Here is an 18,947-nt window from a genome sequence, read left to right as displayed (position 1 = left end):
TGGCAAGAGAAAGTGAAGAAACGTAAACTTCTTTTGAGTGGAATAATGTTGATTTTGGGACTACTAATATGTTTTTTTTGGAGTCTGCTTCACTGCTTTCATATGTAATCAAGGCCTTGCAATCAGAATGTACATAGCTTTGTACTGTTGGGAAGGACTTGGGTAAGAGCCTGGCCACTGTTGTGAAATGGAAGATACAAACTGTAGTCATCCTTCAGTGATCTGTAGGCAGTTTACCTAAATTGTGGATTAATGAGATTGCAGGTAATACAGTTGAAGGCAATGAAATGTTTGGCCATCTTGGCTTAGCCAGGCCTGACTGCATGGGGTCTGATGCAGGGTTATCAGCTTAGTCAAGAAGAGAGCAAAAGTATGAAGCCAGCTGAACCATACTTAAAAGCCATCTTGGATGGCAGCACGAGGCACAAATGGAACATTCTACAGTCATGATGCTGGAATTAATTCATCCATCATTATGTTTATCTCTTTGCTATGGAATACCTTTAATCAACTGAGCTGGTGCATGGCTTGATCCTGTTGTTAGCAGGATTAGCAGGCTGAAGGCCTTGGCTTCAGTTCCTTGTTCTGTCTCCAAGTTATCAGGTCATTTTGGACAAGCCACTTAATATCTCACTGGCTTATTGATGTGAAGGTATTCTTCTACCTCTTCTTGGTGTTAATAGAGTAAGCATATCTTGCATAACGGAAGCAAAAAAAGTAGGCACTTTAGGCTAAGGGTAGGTTCTGCTTGCAAATGTTTTACATGTGTGCCTCTGGTAATGTCTCTGTCTTTACAAGCAGAGATCAGAGCTGGATTTGCCATCCAGCATCACAAGATGCTGTGATGAACGCCATGTATTTTTCAGTAGGTAGGATGTAAAGCAAATGCTTTTGTTTCCTGTAGGACTGGTTGACATGTCAGAGAATTAGCTTCAATCCTGTTCATAAATGCTGAGTTAAGTGCACGCAAGGGAGTGGAGCTGAGATTTCATGCTGTTGCTGGGAGCTCACCTTGTGCCATCATCAGCAAACCAAGACTTTAAAGCAGTCAGACCCCCCAACACCACACTGGTGGAACCCACATCTCAACATGGCACATCTGTCAAGCCTTGCCCTGAGAAGCTGCCTTGAAGATTGCAAATCCTTTTGTCCAGAATAGACAGCGCAATCAAGGCAATGTGTGAAAAGCTTCCCTTTGCAACCTGCACAATTACTGACCTATTCAGAGAAACCTTCCCCTTTAGCTTTCAGCTCTTCTAGACAATTTATCCTGTCTCAGCTGTCTTGCTGCATTATGTCCTTCAAACCCCCTAGAATTAACGTTTGGAACCAGCAAACACTGCTGGCTCCACAAGAGAAGCTGAGAGCGGAAAGGTCAGGTCGATTAAAGCACTTGATCAGAATCTTTAACATAAAGACGTCACAGGCAAAACAGTAACGCTACTTCACGCTCAGCTAAGAGCAAATGATTCATCAGGCAAGGCTGCTTATTTTTGGAGGGTGGCCACAAAAGAGGAGAGAACACGCTGGCTGTATCGCTCATGGTTGTAACAGGGCACTGCAGAGCCCTCCTCCACTTTTGATGGAAATTTAAAGTCGGAAATACATCACCCGATGTAAATATGTCAATAAGTGTTTTACATCGGATGGGTTTTACCAACTGAGCAGAATCATTTTGTCACTGCACAAACCTCAGAGCAGCCATTTAGAGCAAAGGGCTGTTTTGCAATGCTCTGCACAGCCTGATGCTGCTGAAGATGCAACCATTTTGTGAGGGCTTCTGTAAAGGTGGCAGGAGAAGTGGGTGTGCTCTGAAATCTCTGGTGCTTCGGCCCAGAGGGAAGACCTTCACTGGGTGAAGATGTACCAGTGTTGAGCAGGTGAGCCCTAAAGGATGCTTTTATCTGGCTTACACTGCCTCCTGTGTCCAGAAATGATTGGAAGCACTGTTCTAGCAAGAAGCACTGCCCAAGCAGCTTCATGTGCTGCCTCCATGCGTGCTCATACCTTAACCAGAGACCCCCTGCCTGCCCCCTTACAGCATCATAGTCTGTTTGCTCTTTGGCAAGAGCAGAGTGGGTCTCTGCAGTGGGAGAGGGAAGTGTTTGTACATGGAAGTGGAATGAGTTGCACTGGGAGCTGGCAGCCTGAGGAAGGGATCCAGAAATCTACCTTCAAATCCTGAGGCTGTCAAAGGGGGATAATCCTGCTCTGACACCTGCCCAGCAGCTTCCTTCCCTCCTTGTTCTCTTCTTCCTTCCCATCCCTCTCCCAGTGCTAACAAATACATGCTTAATTCATCTAATTCCCGTGGCGGATTGACATCAAGACGCAGAACTCCTCAAAGTTTACAAGACAAATCAGCGTGAGGAAAAACATGAAGCAATAGTTGAGGGAAGAAAATGCAGCCAAGGAGAGTGACTGGTGAAGAGGAGTGAGAATTCCAGGAGGAAGGATCCTTCCCCAGAGGAGTTTGTGAAGGGAGGGTGCAGAGAAGTGTCGGCATGGTGTGATGAGGCATGAGGGCTGGAGCACAAAGGAAGGTGCCACTGGAAGAGAAGGAGAGGCAAGTGGAGGTGGCAGACAGGAGCAGTTGTGCAGGATTGATGGAGCACGCTTTCAGGGTGATGAAAGCCAATTGAGGACCCTTTGGGTTGCTGAATCCTTTGGGAGTTGGTGAACAGATGATCACAGTGCTCAGCCAGCCCACAAAATGCACCTTGTGGTATACCTAAGACCTTCAGCATGCAAGACTAGGCATCGTATGCTGGATGAGACCGAGACAGCCTGATACAGGGGCTAGAGGGATGCGAGAGGAAATTACTTTAGCTGCAGTGTTTGGGATGCACTGAAGAGTGGAGATTGAAGCAGAGTATCTATACATAGAGACCCAAAGGGTCCATCTGTGTTGCATGATACTGCCTAGTGTGGAGACAGTCACAGCTTCACAGGTCTCTGTGCTTTGCTGCAGACCAGTTCTGGGAAAGGGTAGTATAACTGTGCACCTGGTAGTCTAAACAAGTTAGTTCCTTTATGGCTACTGCAAACATCTCTGCTCCACATTGCATAATGTAGGCATACGGTAAGATCTTGTCAGTAAGGACTTTAATTCAAGGCAAGCTCTGCAATGGCAAAACCATTGGCCACTAAAAGCAAAGGAATAAAAGGTGAGATGCAGAAGGAGCACTCCTGCACCAGAGGTTACGCTGTGTGAGCAGCAACGCCCCACAGAGAGAAATACTTCACATTCTTTATCCAGGCTCATGTTTTCTCTGTAATGGTCTGCTACCTTTTGAGTCAGTGCTCTCCTAATTTAGCCTGCAATATCAAGTAGTACCCAACGCACACCCTCAATCTGCAGTTGTGACTCTACCAGCCCCTCTACAGAATTAACTCAGCTCTGAATTAGTCACTCGACGTGCCAGTGCATGTAAAACAGACTCCAGTGAATCACATTTTGTGTGCAGGGACTGAACTGCAGTAAATACAGCGAGTCAGAGAATCTCAGTCTGCATCTGGGCTTCCATGTCCACAGGGATGCTCCTTCTCTGGTGGCTGCACAGCCTGTCTAAGCAGGACAGGCATGAAACTGAGATGGGAACGGAGCCCCCAGGATCACACCACACCTCCTGCCCTCTGTGGTAATGCTGATGTGGCAGCGTAAAGAATGTGAGGGCATAAAAGAGAAACCTGGGTGAGACTGGGGTAAAAAATGCCTGATGACGGTAAAACAAAAAAGACAATAAAAGCGTAAAAATGTCCTCTTGGGCTGAGCTGCTTCAGGTCCGAGTGCCCATCTAGCAGACAACAGGGAAGAGCACACACAGCATGTCAGCCTGCATTAGGCTTGCTTGTTCTGAGGAAGCTTAACCCTGCAGGCAGTGTGTCACCTGGTGATCCCTGCAAGGAGTGAGATATGCTGGAAATGCCAACTCAGAGCCCATGCAGCAGGCATCCCCCTTGCAAGCTCAGATGTAGCACCCATAGATGCCAGTGATGCAAGCAGCAAGGTGCTTATGAAGGGACGTGGTTGAGAGGAATTCATCAGCATGGAAAGGTTGAGGGTCTTGGACCTTCTTCAGCTAGAGCTGTGGGAAGCTGGCTAGGTCATTCCCTTGAGGACAGTCCAGTTGTCAGGGAAGACAAGAAAGGGAGAAAAGAACCAAAGAGAGATCTTCTTCTGATGAGGATATTCTATTGATTTTATCCCACTGTTGTTCTCCTGTGGAAGCAGCAGTGACCAGTGTGCAGCACCAGCAGTAATGCCATGCTGGCAGTATGTGTAATGTGAGGCTAGGTTGGTGAGAATTGAATTTTGATCTAGTTTCCAGCACTTCTTTTGGGATGGGACAGGGACTCATCCCAAAACCAGAAGGGAGAGATCCTGATTGAAAAGATGCGAGCTGTAATTTCACAAGATGATTTGACTCGTGTGAAATGGCTGTCAGTTGGGGCAGAGATGATGCTCATGCAGCTTAGTTCAGCACTGTCATCTGAAGTGGACCTGGAGGGCCACAAGCCTGAACTCCCAACTTTTAGCAATCTGATCTGCCAAATACTGTCTCCTCAGTCTCTTGTAGCCAAGGCAAGATCAGATGTGATCCATGTATCTACACACAGTGTTTCAGCTTCAATTATTAATGATATCCATAAGAACTGTGACTGGGCTGGTAAACTGTGGATGGGGCTGTGCACCCAAAGCAATCTAATCTGCTGTTTCTTTCTCTGCAGGGGGTGGAGGGAAACGCAAAGGCAAAAGCAAAAAGTGGAAGGAAATCTTGAAATTCCCTCACATTAGCCAGTGTGAAGATCTCCGAAGAACAATAGGTAAGAGCTTTTCCCTTATTTGGAAGTACTGCATAAATAAAACATGCTATCAGCAGAACGTCATTAAGGGTGCTCATCACTAAATGGAATCAGTTGAGAAATGGGCATGGAATGCATGTACATCCCACGATGCTGCCGTGCAAACTCAGTATTTCTGGTTCCTAGCAAGTCACTGTGCATCAGGCAGGAGAGATGGGTAAAATCCACTTGCGAGGCTTGGAGACCCTTTTCATTGCATGCACAGGATCTACAAGCCAAAGAGACTTTACATTTAGATGATACCTGCCTATGGGGCAGGTGCTTTGACTCGATACCTACCAGAACTGATGTGGCTGTAAAGGGGCATTAAGAAACAAATCCCCCCATCACATCCTGCGTTCTCTTGTAGTAAATTATCAGGGAGGAATTGAGACTTGATGAAAGCAGAGAGATTGATGATGTAGTTGAAAGTTATTGCTAATTTCAGTCTGGATGTATTAGAAGCAACAGACATTGCTCTCTGCCAGACAGGTTTGCTCAGCCGTGCCATCCTCTATTCCAGCCACAACCACAACACAACTTTATGTATTTTTTTATACGACATATAAGAAAATTTATTAACTTATTTCATCAATGTGAGCCAAACTCTGCAGATTTGGAAGGAAGCTTGCAGTGGCCATTTCCGTAACACAGCATTTTTCCTGCTCATGCCTGCCAAATTTCAGCATTCTGTTGACTGCTGCCTTGGCAAACAAGGCTAGCAGCTATCTCCTTGAGCATCCTCCACTGGGTAACCCAGTGTTCCCAGAGGTTGACTTCAGCAACTGAGGCTCCAGCCACTGGCAGTGAATGAATGAATGAAAGGCAAGAAACCGTAACAACTGAGATAACAGGCAGCATAATTTGTCTAACTTGAGTGAGCGCCTGGGGTCTGAGTGACAGTGCCCTGGCACGGTTTACATTTGAAATTCATGGTGTGTTTATGCAGGGAAAATATGTGGAACGTTTTGAAGCTCTTTTCATGGTCTCCTTCAGTCAATTTTGCTTCCCTTGTCTACTGCTGTAGAGCTAAAAGGTAAAGAAATGAGGCAGGAGCAGAGGTTTTTCCAGTTTATAGCCGTTCAACAACACACAAACCCTGGCATGAGTTCTGAAGGTACAGAACCTGCTGGAAGCAGATTTGACTTAATATATTGTAATTTGCTTAGGGAATTCTCTCTGTTGTTCCATCAACCTTGGTTCTTACAGGGGACAACAGCACCAGATGAAACACTTGGCTCTTTGCAAGGGTATAATATCCTAAATGAGTAGTCTTTGAAAAATTAAGTCTGGCAGTGATTTCTGTTTCTGAAATGCTGTTTCTGGGTTTGTTTTCAGTGTCAGCTTTGTCCTCGATGTAATTTGTTTTGCATTTCTTTTTGTGAGCAAAATGGTGAAGTAACAGAGCCCTTCTGATGCTCCCGGATTTGGCTTCATTGCAAGGATTACCTGTTGGCTGCGAATTTTAGCAACTGACTTGCTCACACTGGGAAATCAGGTCCAAATCCTTGTTGTGTGACTGATTTTTATTGAGTAGTTTTCCTGCTGAGCTGGATGTGATTCTGCATGGAATGAGGCACTGCTCAGCCTGAGGAACCTCATCTGGCCTTTCTGCCTCTGCCGTTTCTCAGTTAATCTAGCTAAGGCTGAAACATCCCAGACAAAGAGTTGCTGTTTCTAAACAACTCCTTGCTCATCTGACTCATCTTGGAAGAACCAGATGCACCGGGTCTATGGCATTAAGTTGGTTGCATGTGTGTGGTTGACCCGAGGTGCTCAGGACGGATCTGTTGTACATGCAGATCCATTGCACTGGACTCTGTGTGGCTCATGGTCATCCAGGAACAAGTACTGGTCATTGCTTTCTGGCCTGAAACCACTTCTTTTACTGTCTCTGTCAAGGAAGAACAACTCCCTTGGCTTTAACCCATCTTCATTTGTTATTTTCTGCAAGTCCTTTAGAAGGATCTCAGGACTACGGGTGATTTGGTGAGGGAATATACTGAAGCATCTTTCTTGAACCATGAGTTGAACTGCTTGGTGTGTCTGCCCATCAGTCCCTACCCTAAAAAGTTTTTAAGCCACTGGTCAGTGCCAGTTGAATCTAATAATGAAATAGAGACCCCAGAGAGGGTTTTTTTTCCTCCAATCTTTAGGGAAATAGGCAACCAGCAGAGAACCATAGAATCCCAGACTGGTTTGGGTTGGAAGGGACCTTAAAGCTCCTCCAGTTCCAACCCCTGCCATGGGCAGGGACACCTTCCACTGGAGCAGCTTGCTCCAAGCCCCTGTGTCCAACCTGGCCTTGAACACTGCCAGGGATGGGGCAGCCACAGCTCCTCTGGGCAAAGAACAACTTTATCCAGTGAAAAAGCTACAGACTCCATTCAGTGTGTTTAGAGATCGAGACAAATACCAGTAGGTTCTGCGCATCACAGACCTCTTTGCCATGTGTCCTCCTCCCAGCACTTTTGGTCAGACACAGTCTTGCCACTTTGGTTAAGTAAGAAATCACACCAAGTCTTAGAGGGTTGCATGGACTGGAGGAAGAGGCTGTTGAGGTTTTGTCATACTCCTCTTTTCTTGATGCTTCCCAAGAGCCTCTGTGGAAAAAACTGGAGGCAGGGATGGGATGGGATGGGGTGGGATGGACCTTTTGATCTGACTGCTGCAAAGAAAGGTACGGCTTAGTTTAATGCAGCCATAAGCCATGGCTGGAAAATGCTGCTGTTGTAATTGTGGCAATACAGTCTACATGTGTGTGTAGATGCCCACATTTTGGTGTAAAAATGTGTGTGCTTTTACACCCCACTAAGGTGTACTGAAAAGAGTCTGTGTCTTAAAAAAAATAGTGTAGTGTGAAAAGAAATCTGTGAAAAACAGGAAGGCTGAAATAAACCAAGGGTCTGCGACCTGTGTTGACACAATTATGAGTCAGTTCATACCTTTTGGTTCCCTCTGTGTTTACAGGAGACTCTGTGTTTGACTATCCATCATCTGGTGTCTTACTGAAAGCCGTGCTTAGTAAAGCCCTTTTTTCCCTTCCTTCTTGTGCATAGAAATGAAAAAAATAAATCAAAACACCCGAGAGAAACACTGGTTTTTGATAAATAAACAAACTCTGGAAATGTCTTTATTAAAAGCACTATTTAGCCAAAGAGCTGTTTTGTTGGATTGCACTTGAAAGCAACTTCTTTTCTCCTTTCTTTTTTGTCCAAAGTACACAACGCCGTTTGCAGGGGAGTTCAGTGGCTGTCATTGTGTGCTAATCATAATTAAATAGGCAAGTGGGACTGGGATGCTGCACTAATACCTTTACAGGGCTCTGAGGGAAGCTTCTCTATGTATACTTGTATATTATGAATGCCTAATACACATTTCTATTTGTAGCCCTCTTCCCAGCTGTATTTCATTGAATCATAGAATGGTTGGGGTTGGAAAGGACCTTAAGATCATCTAGCTCCAACCCTTCTGGCTGCACTTAATTGTATTAAACCATCTAGCCCTTTCCAGGATAATACTGGCATTAGTGACCGTCTCAATTGGTGAAGATTGGTGTTTGAGACACAAGTGACAATAACTCATGAGATGAATGCTGCTAGTAGACGGTGTTCTGCTATCACTAAAATCCACAGATTATGCCTTAGCAAGAGAGATGCTTCAAGGGAAGGGAAAATATAGTAAGGCACAGCTTTAAAAATTCCTACATTTGACAAACGCTGCATGAAGAGATGCCACAGGTTAGGGATACCCACTAGTTTAAAGGCCATCAGTAAACACGAATCTGAGAAGAAGTTGTAATTTTAAAGGGCAGAGTGTCTTTTTGATGATAAAAGATTCTGGATGTCTGTAAATATTTCTGAATGACGCAAACGGTTCTGTTGGTTAAAAGCGTGGAATTTTTATTTATTTTGCTGAGACCCATTCTGTGCTTTTTTCTTCCATAAAAAACCTGCTTGGGTGAAAGAGTCGATTATTCTGATCTTTGGCAAATTTTCTTTCGCAACTGTCCAACTGCTATATAATAAATCAAGACTTTCCCCCCCCTCCTAAACTGAAGGTTGTGGGGAAACTGCCACAGAATGTGGCTGCTGTTTGTTGCATAGAGTGGTTTGTTGCATTATTGCAGAAAACTTTAACTCCTTCAGTAAAGCAGTTGCTGGTTGTGCATTGTGCTTATGTAGAAGGGAGAACTCTGATGATTTCCCTTGTTAAACATTTATGTTATAGAATCACAGAATAGTTAGGGTTGGAAAGGACCTTAAGATTGTCTAGTTGCAACCCCCTGCCATGGGCAGGGACACCTCACGCTAAACCATATAAATCATATTCACTGAGACATCACAGTCAGAAATATCAGCCCCATTAATACAGATTTGGCCACGGTTGGTTTAAAAAGAGAAAATCAAAACCCCTCCCTGTGCTGTTTAACCTCTTAAGTGACATTTGCGTCCCATTTATCAAGGGCAGAAGGAGCTTGAACTTCCAAATGCTTTTCAGCGATGTTAAAAATACACTTCTTCTTGAGAAACTCTTTGTAGAGGTGGTGAACAGAGTAAGTGGGACAGAATTGAAGCCACAGAGTTCACATGCTCGCTTTTTTACAAAAGCTGGCCCCTTTTCCTCTGTTTTGTGTTGTACTTCTTCAGACATGATCAAGACCTTCACCTATATGATTTTATTTCACTCGCTTTACACTTCATCTACCTGGAAGCATATTGATAGTGCAGGCTCTGCAATGGGATTCAGACCCACCTAAATGAGGTTTTTGAGCCACCAGCATGGGCACTGGTAACAATCAAGAAGCACTAATATGGACATGAGAAAGATGCTCAAGTATTCATCCAGCTTCCTGGGAATGCTTTGCAGCCTGCACTGAGCTCCATCCTGTGGCAGAAAGACTGCTACTATCCCCCAGATATCTCATTTAGAGGGCACCCCTGCTCTGCTCCATGGTGCTGGGGCATGTGTCATGAATTCCCACCAGCAGGTCTTGTGTTCCTTGGCTTCAGAGGTTTGTCAGCACTGCAAAGATATAAACACAGGGGTGAGGGGTCTTGGGAAGTGTGAGTTTCCAGGCTTGCTCGCAAGGGAATCTGCCTCTGTGAGAGCAAGTGACAAGATGGCATAGTGATGTTCACTGTGGGGTGTGTATCTGCTCAGGGAATGTATGTATAGCAAAGAAACACAATGCATGTGCAGACCCCAGATCCTGAGTCTGTGAGGTGGCATCACTGATAAAGCTTCTATCACCTGTAAAGCTTAGGCACTGAAACCAGGAAAGAGAAGGCATCAAAAGCCCAAGCTGATAAAAACCACAAAGAAGCAGCCAATTTTCTCTCCACCAAATTCTTCAGCTCTGATGCTTACAGTGATTAAAAAGCAAGGTTTAGAAATGTAATCCTGAAGCCAACAAATAGATCAAAGGAAAGAGTTGCTAGCTTGCCTTCCACTGTGAATAATGGAACACAACTAGTTATAAACTCTGTGATTGTCTCACAGTATCAGTCTGAATACTGCACCTTTGTATCATGGGTTTAGCTAAAAATTGAATTTGAGGTTTTGAGGGTTGGGTTTTCTTCTTTTTTTTTGTAGTAAGCATCAGTTTTCTCGGGGAAAAAAAAACAAGATTTCAGTTTTTTACAGAATCCCAGAATCCCAAGGGTTGAAGGGACCTCAAAAGATCATCTAGTCCAACCCCCCTGCAAGAGCAGGGTAACCTAGAGTACATCACACAGGAACTTGTCCAGGCGGGCCTTGAATATCTCCAATGTGGGAGACTCCACAACCCCCTGGGCAACCTGTTCCAGTGCTCTGTCACTCTCACAGTAAAGAAGTGTTTCCTGATGTTCACATGGAACCTCCTATGCTCCGGTTTACATCCATTGCCCCTTGTCCTAGCACTGGACATCACTGAAAAACACCTAGCTCCATCATCCTGACACTCACCCTTTACATATTTGTAAATATTGATGAGGTCACCCCTCAGTCTCCTCTTCTGCAAGCTAAAGAGACCCAGCTCCTTCAGCCTCTCCTCATAAGGGAGATGCTCCACTCCCTTAATCATCTTTGTGGCTCTGCGCTGGACTCTTTCAAGCAGCTCCCTGTCCTTCTTGAACTGAGGGGTCCAGAACTGGATGCAATATTCCAGATGTGGTCTCACCAAGGCAGAATAGAGGGGGAGGAGAACCTCTCTTGACCTACTAGCCACACCCTTTCTAATACACCCTAGGATGCCATTGACCTTCTTGGCCACAAGGGCACATTGCTGGCTCATGGTCATCCTCCTATCCACCAGGACCCCCAGGTCCCTTTCCCCTCCAGTCAGGATTCCATGACATGAAGCAGCAACAGGAATTGTCTCCTTAGTTCTTTCCAAAAAAGTAGGTGCATGGGTAGCCGTGTTAGAAAGATGCTGGTGGTGTGCCTGCATGCAGCCAGAGCCAGGTACCCAGCCTGGAGCTGTACAGCACCTCGGGGAAGCACTAGGTGTTCTGTAAGCCTGGGGAGCTGCATCAGTGGAGTAGAAAACACTATCCAGCAGAAAAAAAAGACACCATAATGTGTCATTGTTCTACTGTTCATTGAAATATATTTCCAGAGAAATTAAATCCAGAGCTGATGAACACATAGAGTCACAAATAACTTTATTCACACCAGATGGGGTGGGTTTTCTTCTGTATGATCTAAGTGCCCTTAGATAACTGCAGCTTAAGGTATATTTCAGTCACTAGGAGCAATAGCAAAGTGCTATATTGCTGGTGTTCTTGCATTACCCAAGTGCCAGCTCCTAACCTCGGTGGTTGTTACCATCCCAGGCTGCTGGTTGCTGGCAGGGCTCTGTGTTGTCCGTTGGGATCATGTTTATTGCATCAGCACTGAAGGGCTGGTTGTGGTGCTGCGGCGTGGGCAGTCCCTTTGATGCTGGAGTGGTACCTAAGAGAAAACCTCCCCAGATGAGTTGTCCTCCATAGTGGCTGTCCAGGGAGTGAGTAGAGAAAGAGCACAGAGAGGAACCCAAGAAGGACTGAAAGCAAAGCTGGAAGAACAGCTGAGAGCTGTGGATAGGATTTATTGCTCCGGAAAAAGTTGTGCAGATATTTTGAGGTAACATTAATGCAGAAAAAAAACCCTCAAACTGCTTTATTTCTAACAAAGAAACCAAGTCCTTCCCCTTGAAAGTCCCCGCTCTGCAAACTTCCCTTCCCCCTCACTTTCTTTGTTTCTTTCTTCTTCAGTACACACAACTTTCCCCTCTCTTCTTTGAGCCAAAAGGTCCCTGTTGCTCCTTCGAAGTACAGTTTACACAATCTTTCCAGCATAGACCTTGCCTTCAGCAGTACCCTTGTAGTTTCTTGTATTCATGATATGGGACAGCACATCAAATCCATCTAAATCAAATTATATACTCTTCAGGGGCAGGAACTGGCTGCTTGATAGAACCTGTTCCAGCACATTAAATGATATGGCTGATGTCAAAACCATATTGTTTGTTTACAGACCCACAGTTGGTTCAGTTCCTTTCTTTAAAATCCTTCAGATTCAGCTATAATTCTATCATAAACATAGGTTTCTAGTGCTCTAATGATGGACAAACAGAGCGATGTTTGGTCCCCTTGTAAGATTAGCTGTATCCAGTTTATAGCGATGGCTGGAATTGAGAAGGTTTCGGGTTTTTTAATGCCATCACTGAAAGTATGTGAAAAACAAGCTGGTTTATGCATCTAGTGAGACTCAAGACTAACACGGGGAGAGCCGGCAGCTTGCAGGCTGCTTGTACTTGACAGCTTCCAGGACGGGAAAGGGACACAGGGGAAATGAGTTGAAATGATCTCAGCCCACGTTCTATTTACAGAATTTATTTCACAAGAATTAATCCATTAAGCATTACCTTGGCACTGGCAATCCAGAACCCAAGAAAGACGTTGCTATTCTCCATAAAGAACAGGCAGCAAATCCACATCTTCTTACCAAACAGTGAGTCCACACCAGTCCTTGTGCAATAGAAAGCCTCCAAAGGGACAAATATTATCACTAAACTTCTGTATTTGAATTCTGTGGCAAGGGCTATATTTGGGGCAATAAATTCTTCTCAAATTAAGAAGGAAAAAAAAAAGCCATGACACCCTTTCAATTATTTCCAGAAGTTATTACAGGGATATGCAGAAAAGGAATTAGAAGATAATATAGTCTTTTAAAAGATCCATTTCATCTCTCACTGAAAATAGAATAGATACTGTGAGCTGCAGGGTTTTTCATTATCTTATTAGGTAATACAAGTCGTTAAGGCTAATTAATACTTCTGCAGTGATTTGGAATTGTGACATGCTATAGAAGTGCTCATGGGTCCTGTTAAATAGTAGTACTTGGTTGTTCAGGAAATTCATTTTAAACCCAGTTTAGCATTTGCAGGTTGTGGGGACTGAGAGGTAGGGCTGCATTTGTGATAAAAACTGACTCTTCGTGCGGAACTCACTTGTATCTTTGCTACTGGTAGCAATGAGGAGGTAGCAGGGCAAAGCAAAGGCTCTGGTTTGGTTGATTGCTCAGCTCTGCTGGAGTCAGTGGGAAAGATTCCCCTAAATTGTACAGGAGGCCTCTTATAATGGAAAGTGGGAACACTAAGGAGTGAATAGGGAGAAAAGATCTACCATACCTATGTCATTATGGATGCTGGGAGGAGCGCTCATGGGATGAGCAGCCTGAAATCCTCATGTTTGGGGTGCATTCAGCCTTTCAGGAAGGCATGGGATTAACCTAAGTTAATCCTTGCTTCTTAAGGAGTACCTGGTAGAGGAAGCATTATTTTGACTTGGCTTCTGCTAGTTGTTGCAGAGGCCTCTAGGATTGTGGCTGGGTTTCGGTTTAGGAAGAACTGCTCCTTTGCTAGGAACAGTCATGCTAGAAGCATGGCACACCAAAATGCTGCAGATCAGTGAGGATGGACATGAGTCTGAGCCCTTGGCTGAAACCTTCTGTGACAAAACCAAGCTTTTTGAATGAACCGTGTGCACTAGAAATTGCAGTTATTATTCTGGTTGAAACCTGAAATCCTGTTTCTTCCTTCCATGTCCTTCTTTGGCGGAAGAGGGGCAGAAGGAGAAGAAACACCCTATTCTTTACTTAAAACCAGAAATTTAGTGGTAGCCTTATTTTATGTTAAAGTTACCCAAAGCCCATAAAATGTTTTGAGTGAAGCAAAATTCACACTTCATATGTGTGTTGTGTATATGTATGTATATATATACACACATATATATAGACATATGTAGAGAGAGGCTGGTTTGAATATCTGCAAAATACAAAAGCAATCTTGTACTTCTTGTTTCAATTTTCTGTTTTTGTAGCATTTCTGTCACTGAAGCACTCTTTGCCACGAAGCGTGCTTCACTGTCATGAGGTGTACTTTCTTCATTGTGAAGGTCTTTAAGCTGTGCATTTCAGTTCCACAGGTTTAGTTGTCTTTTCCTGACAGTGCAAATGAACATTAAAATGAATATAAATACAGTATTTCTATTTTAAATATAATACTGCAAATTGTTTTATGGGTTAACAGGGTTGGGATTCATACTCCTTACAAATCCATGTCTGAGGTGAGACCCCACATAAAGTGCAAATCTGGCTGATTATTATCCTAGTGCTTCTGATTTTTGGCTTTCAAGGAAAATAGAGGCTGAAAAGTTGTTTAGGATAATCTCACACATAGCTTTTAATAACTGCAGCAATAGGACAAGGGGTAATGGGTTTAAACTGCAGCAGTTGAAGTTCAGGTTAGATGTAAGGAAGAAGTTCTTCACTGTGAGGGTGGTGATGCACTGGCACAGGTGGCCCAAAGAAGTGGTAAATGCTCCATCCCTGGCGATGTTCAAGGCCAGGTTGGGCAACATGGTCTAGTATGAGGTGTCCCTGCCAGTGCAGCAAATTGGAACTAGATGACCTTAAGGTCCTTTCCAACCCAAACCATTCTATGATTTTAAGGCATAGGATAGGTGAATTCATATTATTAAAAGCTGGGTTTTTTGCTGGTTTGGCTGAATCTCTGAAGTCATTGAGAGATTCCATTTATTTTTCAGGTAAGGTCTGTGTGCTGCTTTGAGAACATTTTGGAGGTGATAACTGAAAATACTTCCCTGTGCAGTTTCTTCTGTGTAGATCAGAAATTGGGGCATGGGCATGAATTCTGCTAAATACTGATATTAAAATAGAACCCCCTCTTGGCAGGGTCAAAGCCAGAGTTAGGAGACCATTTCTGAATAGAGCTCCTGGTTAGGCCAGTGTTTTTATTTACTTATTAATCACATTTTTACTATGCTACACCAGTGCCAGGGACTTTTAAGACAAGTCAAATAAATTCTCTACCCTCAACTGCTGTCTTTTAGATGAAGTAATGGAAAGGATGAGTGAAAGCCCAATGTAGGGAAAGGAAACAAAACTGTAGAGCACAATAGTATAATGGAGGAAGGCAGACTGGTGTTTGATTTTGTTGGATAACTCCCTGTAGTCCTGGAATTTGTAAAGCTCAGTCCAAAAATGGCTCAACAAAGAGTCTGAACTGTTATAATCCTTAAAAAATACGTTATGGAGCAGAGCAAGACATTTAGGTCACAATTAAACTTAGCAAATTAAGAAAAATGTGATGGTTTTTACCTTTCCAGAAGAATGATTGATTAATTACAAAAGATGGGAAGTCTTTATGGTATTAAATGACCTAAAGAAATATAATCTCTGCAAATAGTCACTAATTTCTTTGTACCTGCCATATCCACCACCCTTCTGCCCTGCAGCAGCAGCAGCAGCATTATATTTGCAGTGGCACCTTGAGAGTCTCTGCACGTCACAGTGATTTTCTGAGCTCTTGCTTGATCCAGTTAGGACAAGGCAGTGTTGACAGATTGGTGAAGGCTGTTCTCATGAGCAACAGGACCTGGCTCAACTACATACAAGTACTTGCAGTGTTGAAACAGCCCCCTGTAAGTGCTTTCAGGCTTTCATAACTCCTGGTTCAAAATACTATTGGCATTTGTAAACATGGCTTATGGAGAAAAATGGGTTTGAGCACAGGAAGAATTTGGTGTAAGTCACTGCAGAAATACTGTGACAAACAATACTCAGCACTAGAGTATCACGCTCATCGTATTTGACCTTTCGGCATAGGTATAGGTTGCCTCATGAGCAGTGGCTTCAACAAAGTAGACCCTGAGTGAGTAAGAAGTAAGTAAGAACACCCTGCAAAGGTACAGCATGGACTCTGGAATGCAAAAGAGAGAAACCCATGGTGGGTGACTTACTGAATAGCATGGAATATTTGATTTAATGTGATGAAGTATGACATATTATAGCTGATCAGCTCTGCAACAACCAAAGCCAACCAGCAGCCATGCAACATCAAGCCATCAAGCAGGATCCTTTTCAGAACTCTTTGGCTGAGCAAGCTAAGCCTGCTAAAGCTAAGCATGAGTAGCTAGGTGGGGTATCCTTGGGAAAGACCTCTGTGCCGGTGACAGGTTGGGCATCCCACATAGGAGGGAGCTAATCTGTCCCTGGAGTAGGAATGTGCCAGCACTATTGGCTCCTGGAAGCCTGTGTGTGCTCAAAGAGGATGGAGAAAGAAAGACAGGAGGGCATGTGGGCTTGGGGGATAACTGTAGGTAAGGGTACATCCCCTGTGCATCATCAGTGGAAGTATTCCTGAGGTTTGTGCTGTTTGGGAGAGGGGAAAAAAGCCAACATGAAAAGAGCAGCTATTCAGCAGCCCTCACTTTGGGAGCAGACCTCATGACTGCCCTTAGCTCTACAAAGGCTTTTTTCCTCCAAGGTAGAGACTCCTTCCTTCTGAGACTGCTTTCATCCCTGCCCACGAGACTGTGGGTGTCCATACGCACCGTAACTTCATTACCTTCAATGGAAAAATAAAACCCCAAAACCTATTAAAAATACTGCCTAGTATTGTCTATGCCAATGTGACTATGAATCAGTGGTCAGAGCTGCGAGCGAGAATTACAGCCTTTTCTCCGTGTTCTTTGCCGTGGACAACCCTTAGTCCTATGACTAAGACTAATGTCTTTTTAAAACCTATTCAAAGTCTCCTTGGGGGCCAGAGCCTTTCTTATGAGTTAAAAATCAACCTATTTAAGTAAGGTCTTAAGGAGTGGAAGGCGGCAATGCGAAGTTTCAAACTCTGCAGAGGAGCTGCCAACGCAAAGGTCACACAAGGTTGTGGTTACTCCCACTGCGTGCTGCAATGGGCTTCGTGTGTTAGTACCGACTGGGATTACAGTAGGGCCAGCACAGAGAGAGGGAAGACATGGATCCACCCTGTAGCCCTGTGGTTTTTGCAAGTTTTCTGGCACTGGCCTCTGTTCCAAATCCTAAAGGAGCTCTGGTGGAGAGTTGCCATCCTGGTCCGAAAAGAGAGGTAGGGTTTTATTCTCAATAGCACTGTTGAACTGCATGGAAAGTAGTCATAACCCACAGTCAATTACTAGGAAGCACCTATAGAGTGCTTGAAATCTATAAAGAGCTCTATACACTGTAGCTGATAGCGTAGGTAGGATATTCCTTTGTTTTCTCTTTTCTCATATGATATGAGACCAGTTGATAACTTGTCCTTCTCCATTCCCAAGAAGAGATTATGTTTTCCTTCCTAAGCCCCAGCAATTTTAGCTTTCTGTCTCACCAGTTGCTGGGGACTGATGATGCTAAACCCTGTCTCCCAAAAAGCCTTTATCCTTCGTGTAAATTAGCTGATAGATTCATTCTACTGATACAAGTCAAAACAATGTTTTAGCTGGCAGAATTATGTGGAATTCTGCCTCTTCCATTTTTTTCCCCTCCCATTAGCAAACTAGTGTTTCCCTAACGAGTCCCCAGATCTGGCAGTTTTCCAGGGTTTCCCTTTTTGGTAGGCAGCCCTAAGAAAGGGAATCTCATCTTGCTGCCAGCTCACCCACTTAACAACACGTGTTGGGGAGGGATTAGGAACTCTTTCCTTCAACAGCCCTGGTGCAGAGGAGGCACTGGGAGTTCAGCTGGAGGCTCTGCCTGTGAGATACAGATTATCAAACCTTAAATTAGAGAGCAAATACCACCCGTTGCTTTTCATCCTCCTTCTTTTTCCCCTTCATTTAAGTGAATTTAGGTCTGGTTACAGGTAATGCACAGATAGCCCTTGAAAGGGAGATGTTGTGTTTATCTCCCAGGCAGGTGCAGTCTGATTTCCCTCTCTCTGCTCTGGTCCCTTCCAGGCTGGAGCTACAATGGCAAGAGAGAGAATACTTCAGCGCCCATCATTGCTCACTCTTGGCTGGCTCTGCCAGCCTGGATGCCAGCTGTGGTGGTGGGTTTTGCATAGCTGTGGGTTTGATACCAGTTTAGCTTGCCAACTGCCGGCATAAGCTGTGTAACTTGCAGCTCCACAAATGCCATGCCAGCATCTGTTTCTCATCCTACAGCGTTTTACATGATGCACATTTCCAGCTGTCTTCCCTTTCCTTCCCCATTTCAAAGCACATATTGCTCTGAGATGCATTTCCAGGCTACGCAGTCCATACGCAAGGCAAAGGAGGGCTGCAGAGGTTTGACATGAACTGTTCATGCCCTTGTCCTCCAGCATGGTTGTGCATCGAAGCAGAAGAAACCCTCAGCTGTGAGGAGTCCTACAGCTTGTGGAATGTGTTAATTAAACAAGCATCTCTGGAAGAGGTAAAATGGTAGAGGACCTCTACAGATAACTTGGCAGCACCCTAATACAGTATTCACAGCTTCAAGTCTCTTAGGAAATAAGCTGAACAGCCTTTATAGAGGGCTTTTAAATCCCTACTTTCCAGTAGGAATGTAGTAGAAGAATGCTGTGAAGGCCCTGGAAGTGTGCTGCTCACAAGCAGAAGAAAGATTAAATTCCAGGGCTTTGTTTGGGGTAAATTGCTGACCTCTGTCTTCAGCTTTAAGCCCTCTGAAGAAAACCATTCCTAGCATACAGCAAGATGAGTTGCTTTGCTGGATTCTTTCCTGCATGCAGTGTAATGGTTTAATATGGATACAGCAGGAAACAGGGAAAATTGAAAGCATAATTCATTTTGAATGGCATGATCTAAGAGGTGATT

General features: G+C 44.2%; 1 protein-coding gene across 2 annotated transcripts in view; it reads left to right on the top strand.

Moving 5' to 3' along the window:
- The window catches only part of GRK5 (G protein-coupled receptor kinase 5), a 165,788-nt gene that overhangs the window by 67,181 nt on the left and 79,660 nt on the right, over nucleotides 1–18,947 (top strand). For both annotated transcript variants that reach the window (XM_061364208.1, XM_061364209.1), the window contains exon 2: nucleotides 4,732–4,827. In XM_061364208.1, the coding sequence (XP_061220192.1) occupies nucleotides 4,732–4,827 (96 nt within the window). The remainder of the gene's footprint in view (nucleotides 1–4,731; nucleotides 4,828–18,947) is intronic.

The sequence above is a fragment of the Neopsephotus bourkii genome, unplaced genomic scaffold, assembly GCF_033783945.1.
Source record: "Neopsephotus bourkii isolate Nb327-2 ecotype Australia unplaced genomic scaffold, CSIRO-AGI_Nbou_v1 NB_1189, whole genome shotgun sequence".
Lineage (NCBI taxonomy): Eukaryota > Metazoa > Chordata > Aves > Psittaciformes > Psittacidae > Neopsephotus > Neopsephotus bourkii.
This window is presented reverse-complemented; position numbering and strand designations above follow the sequence as displayed.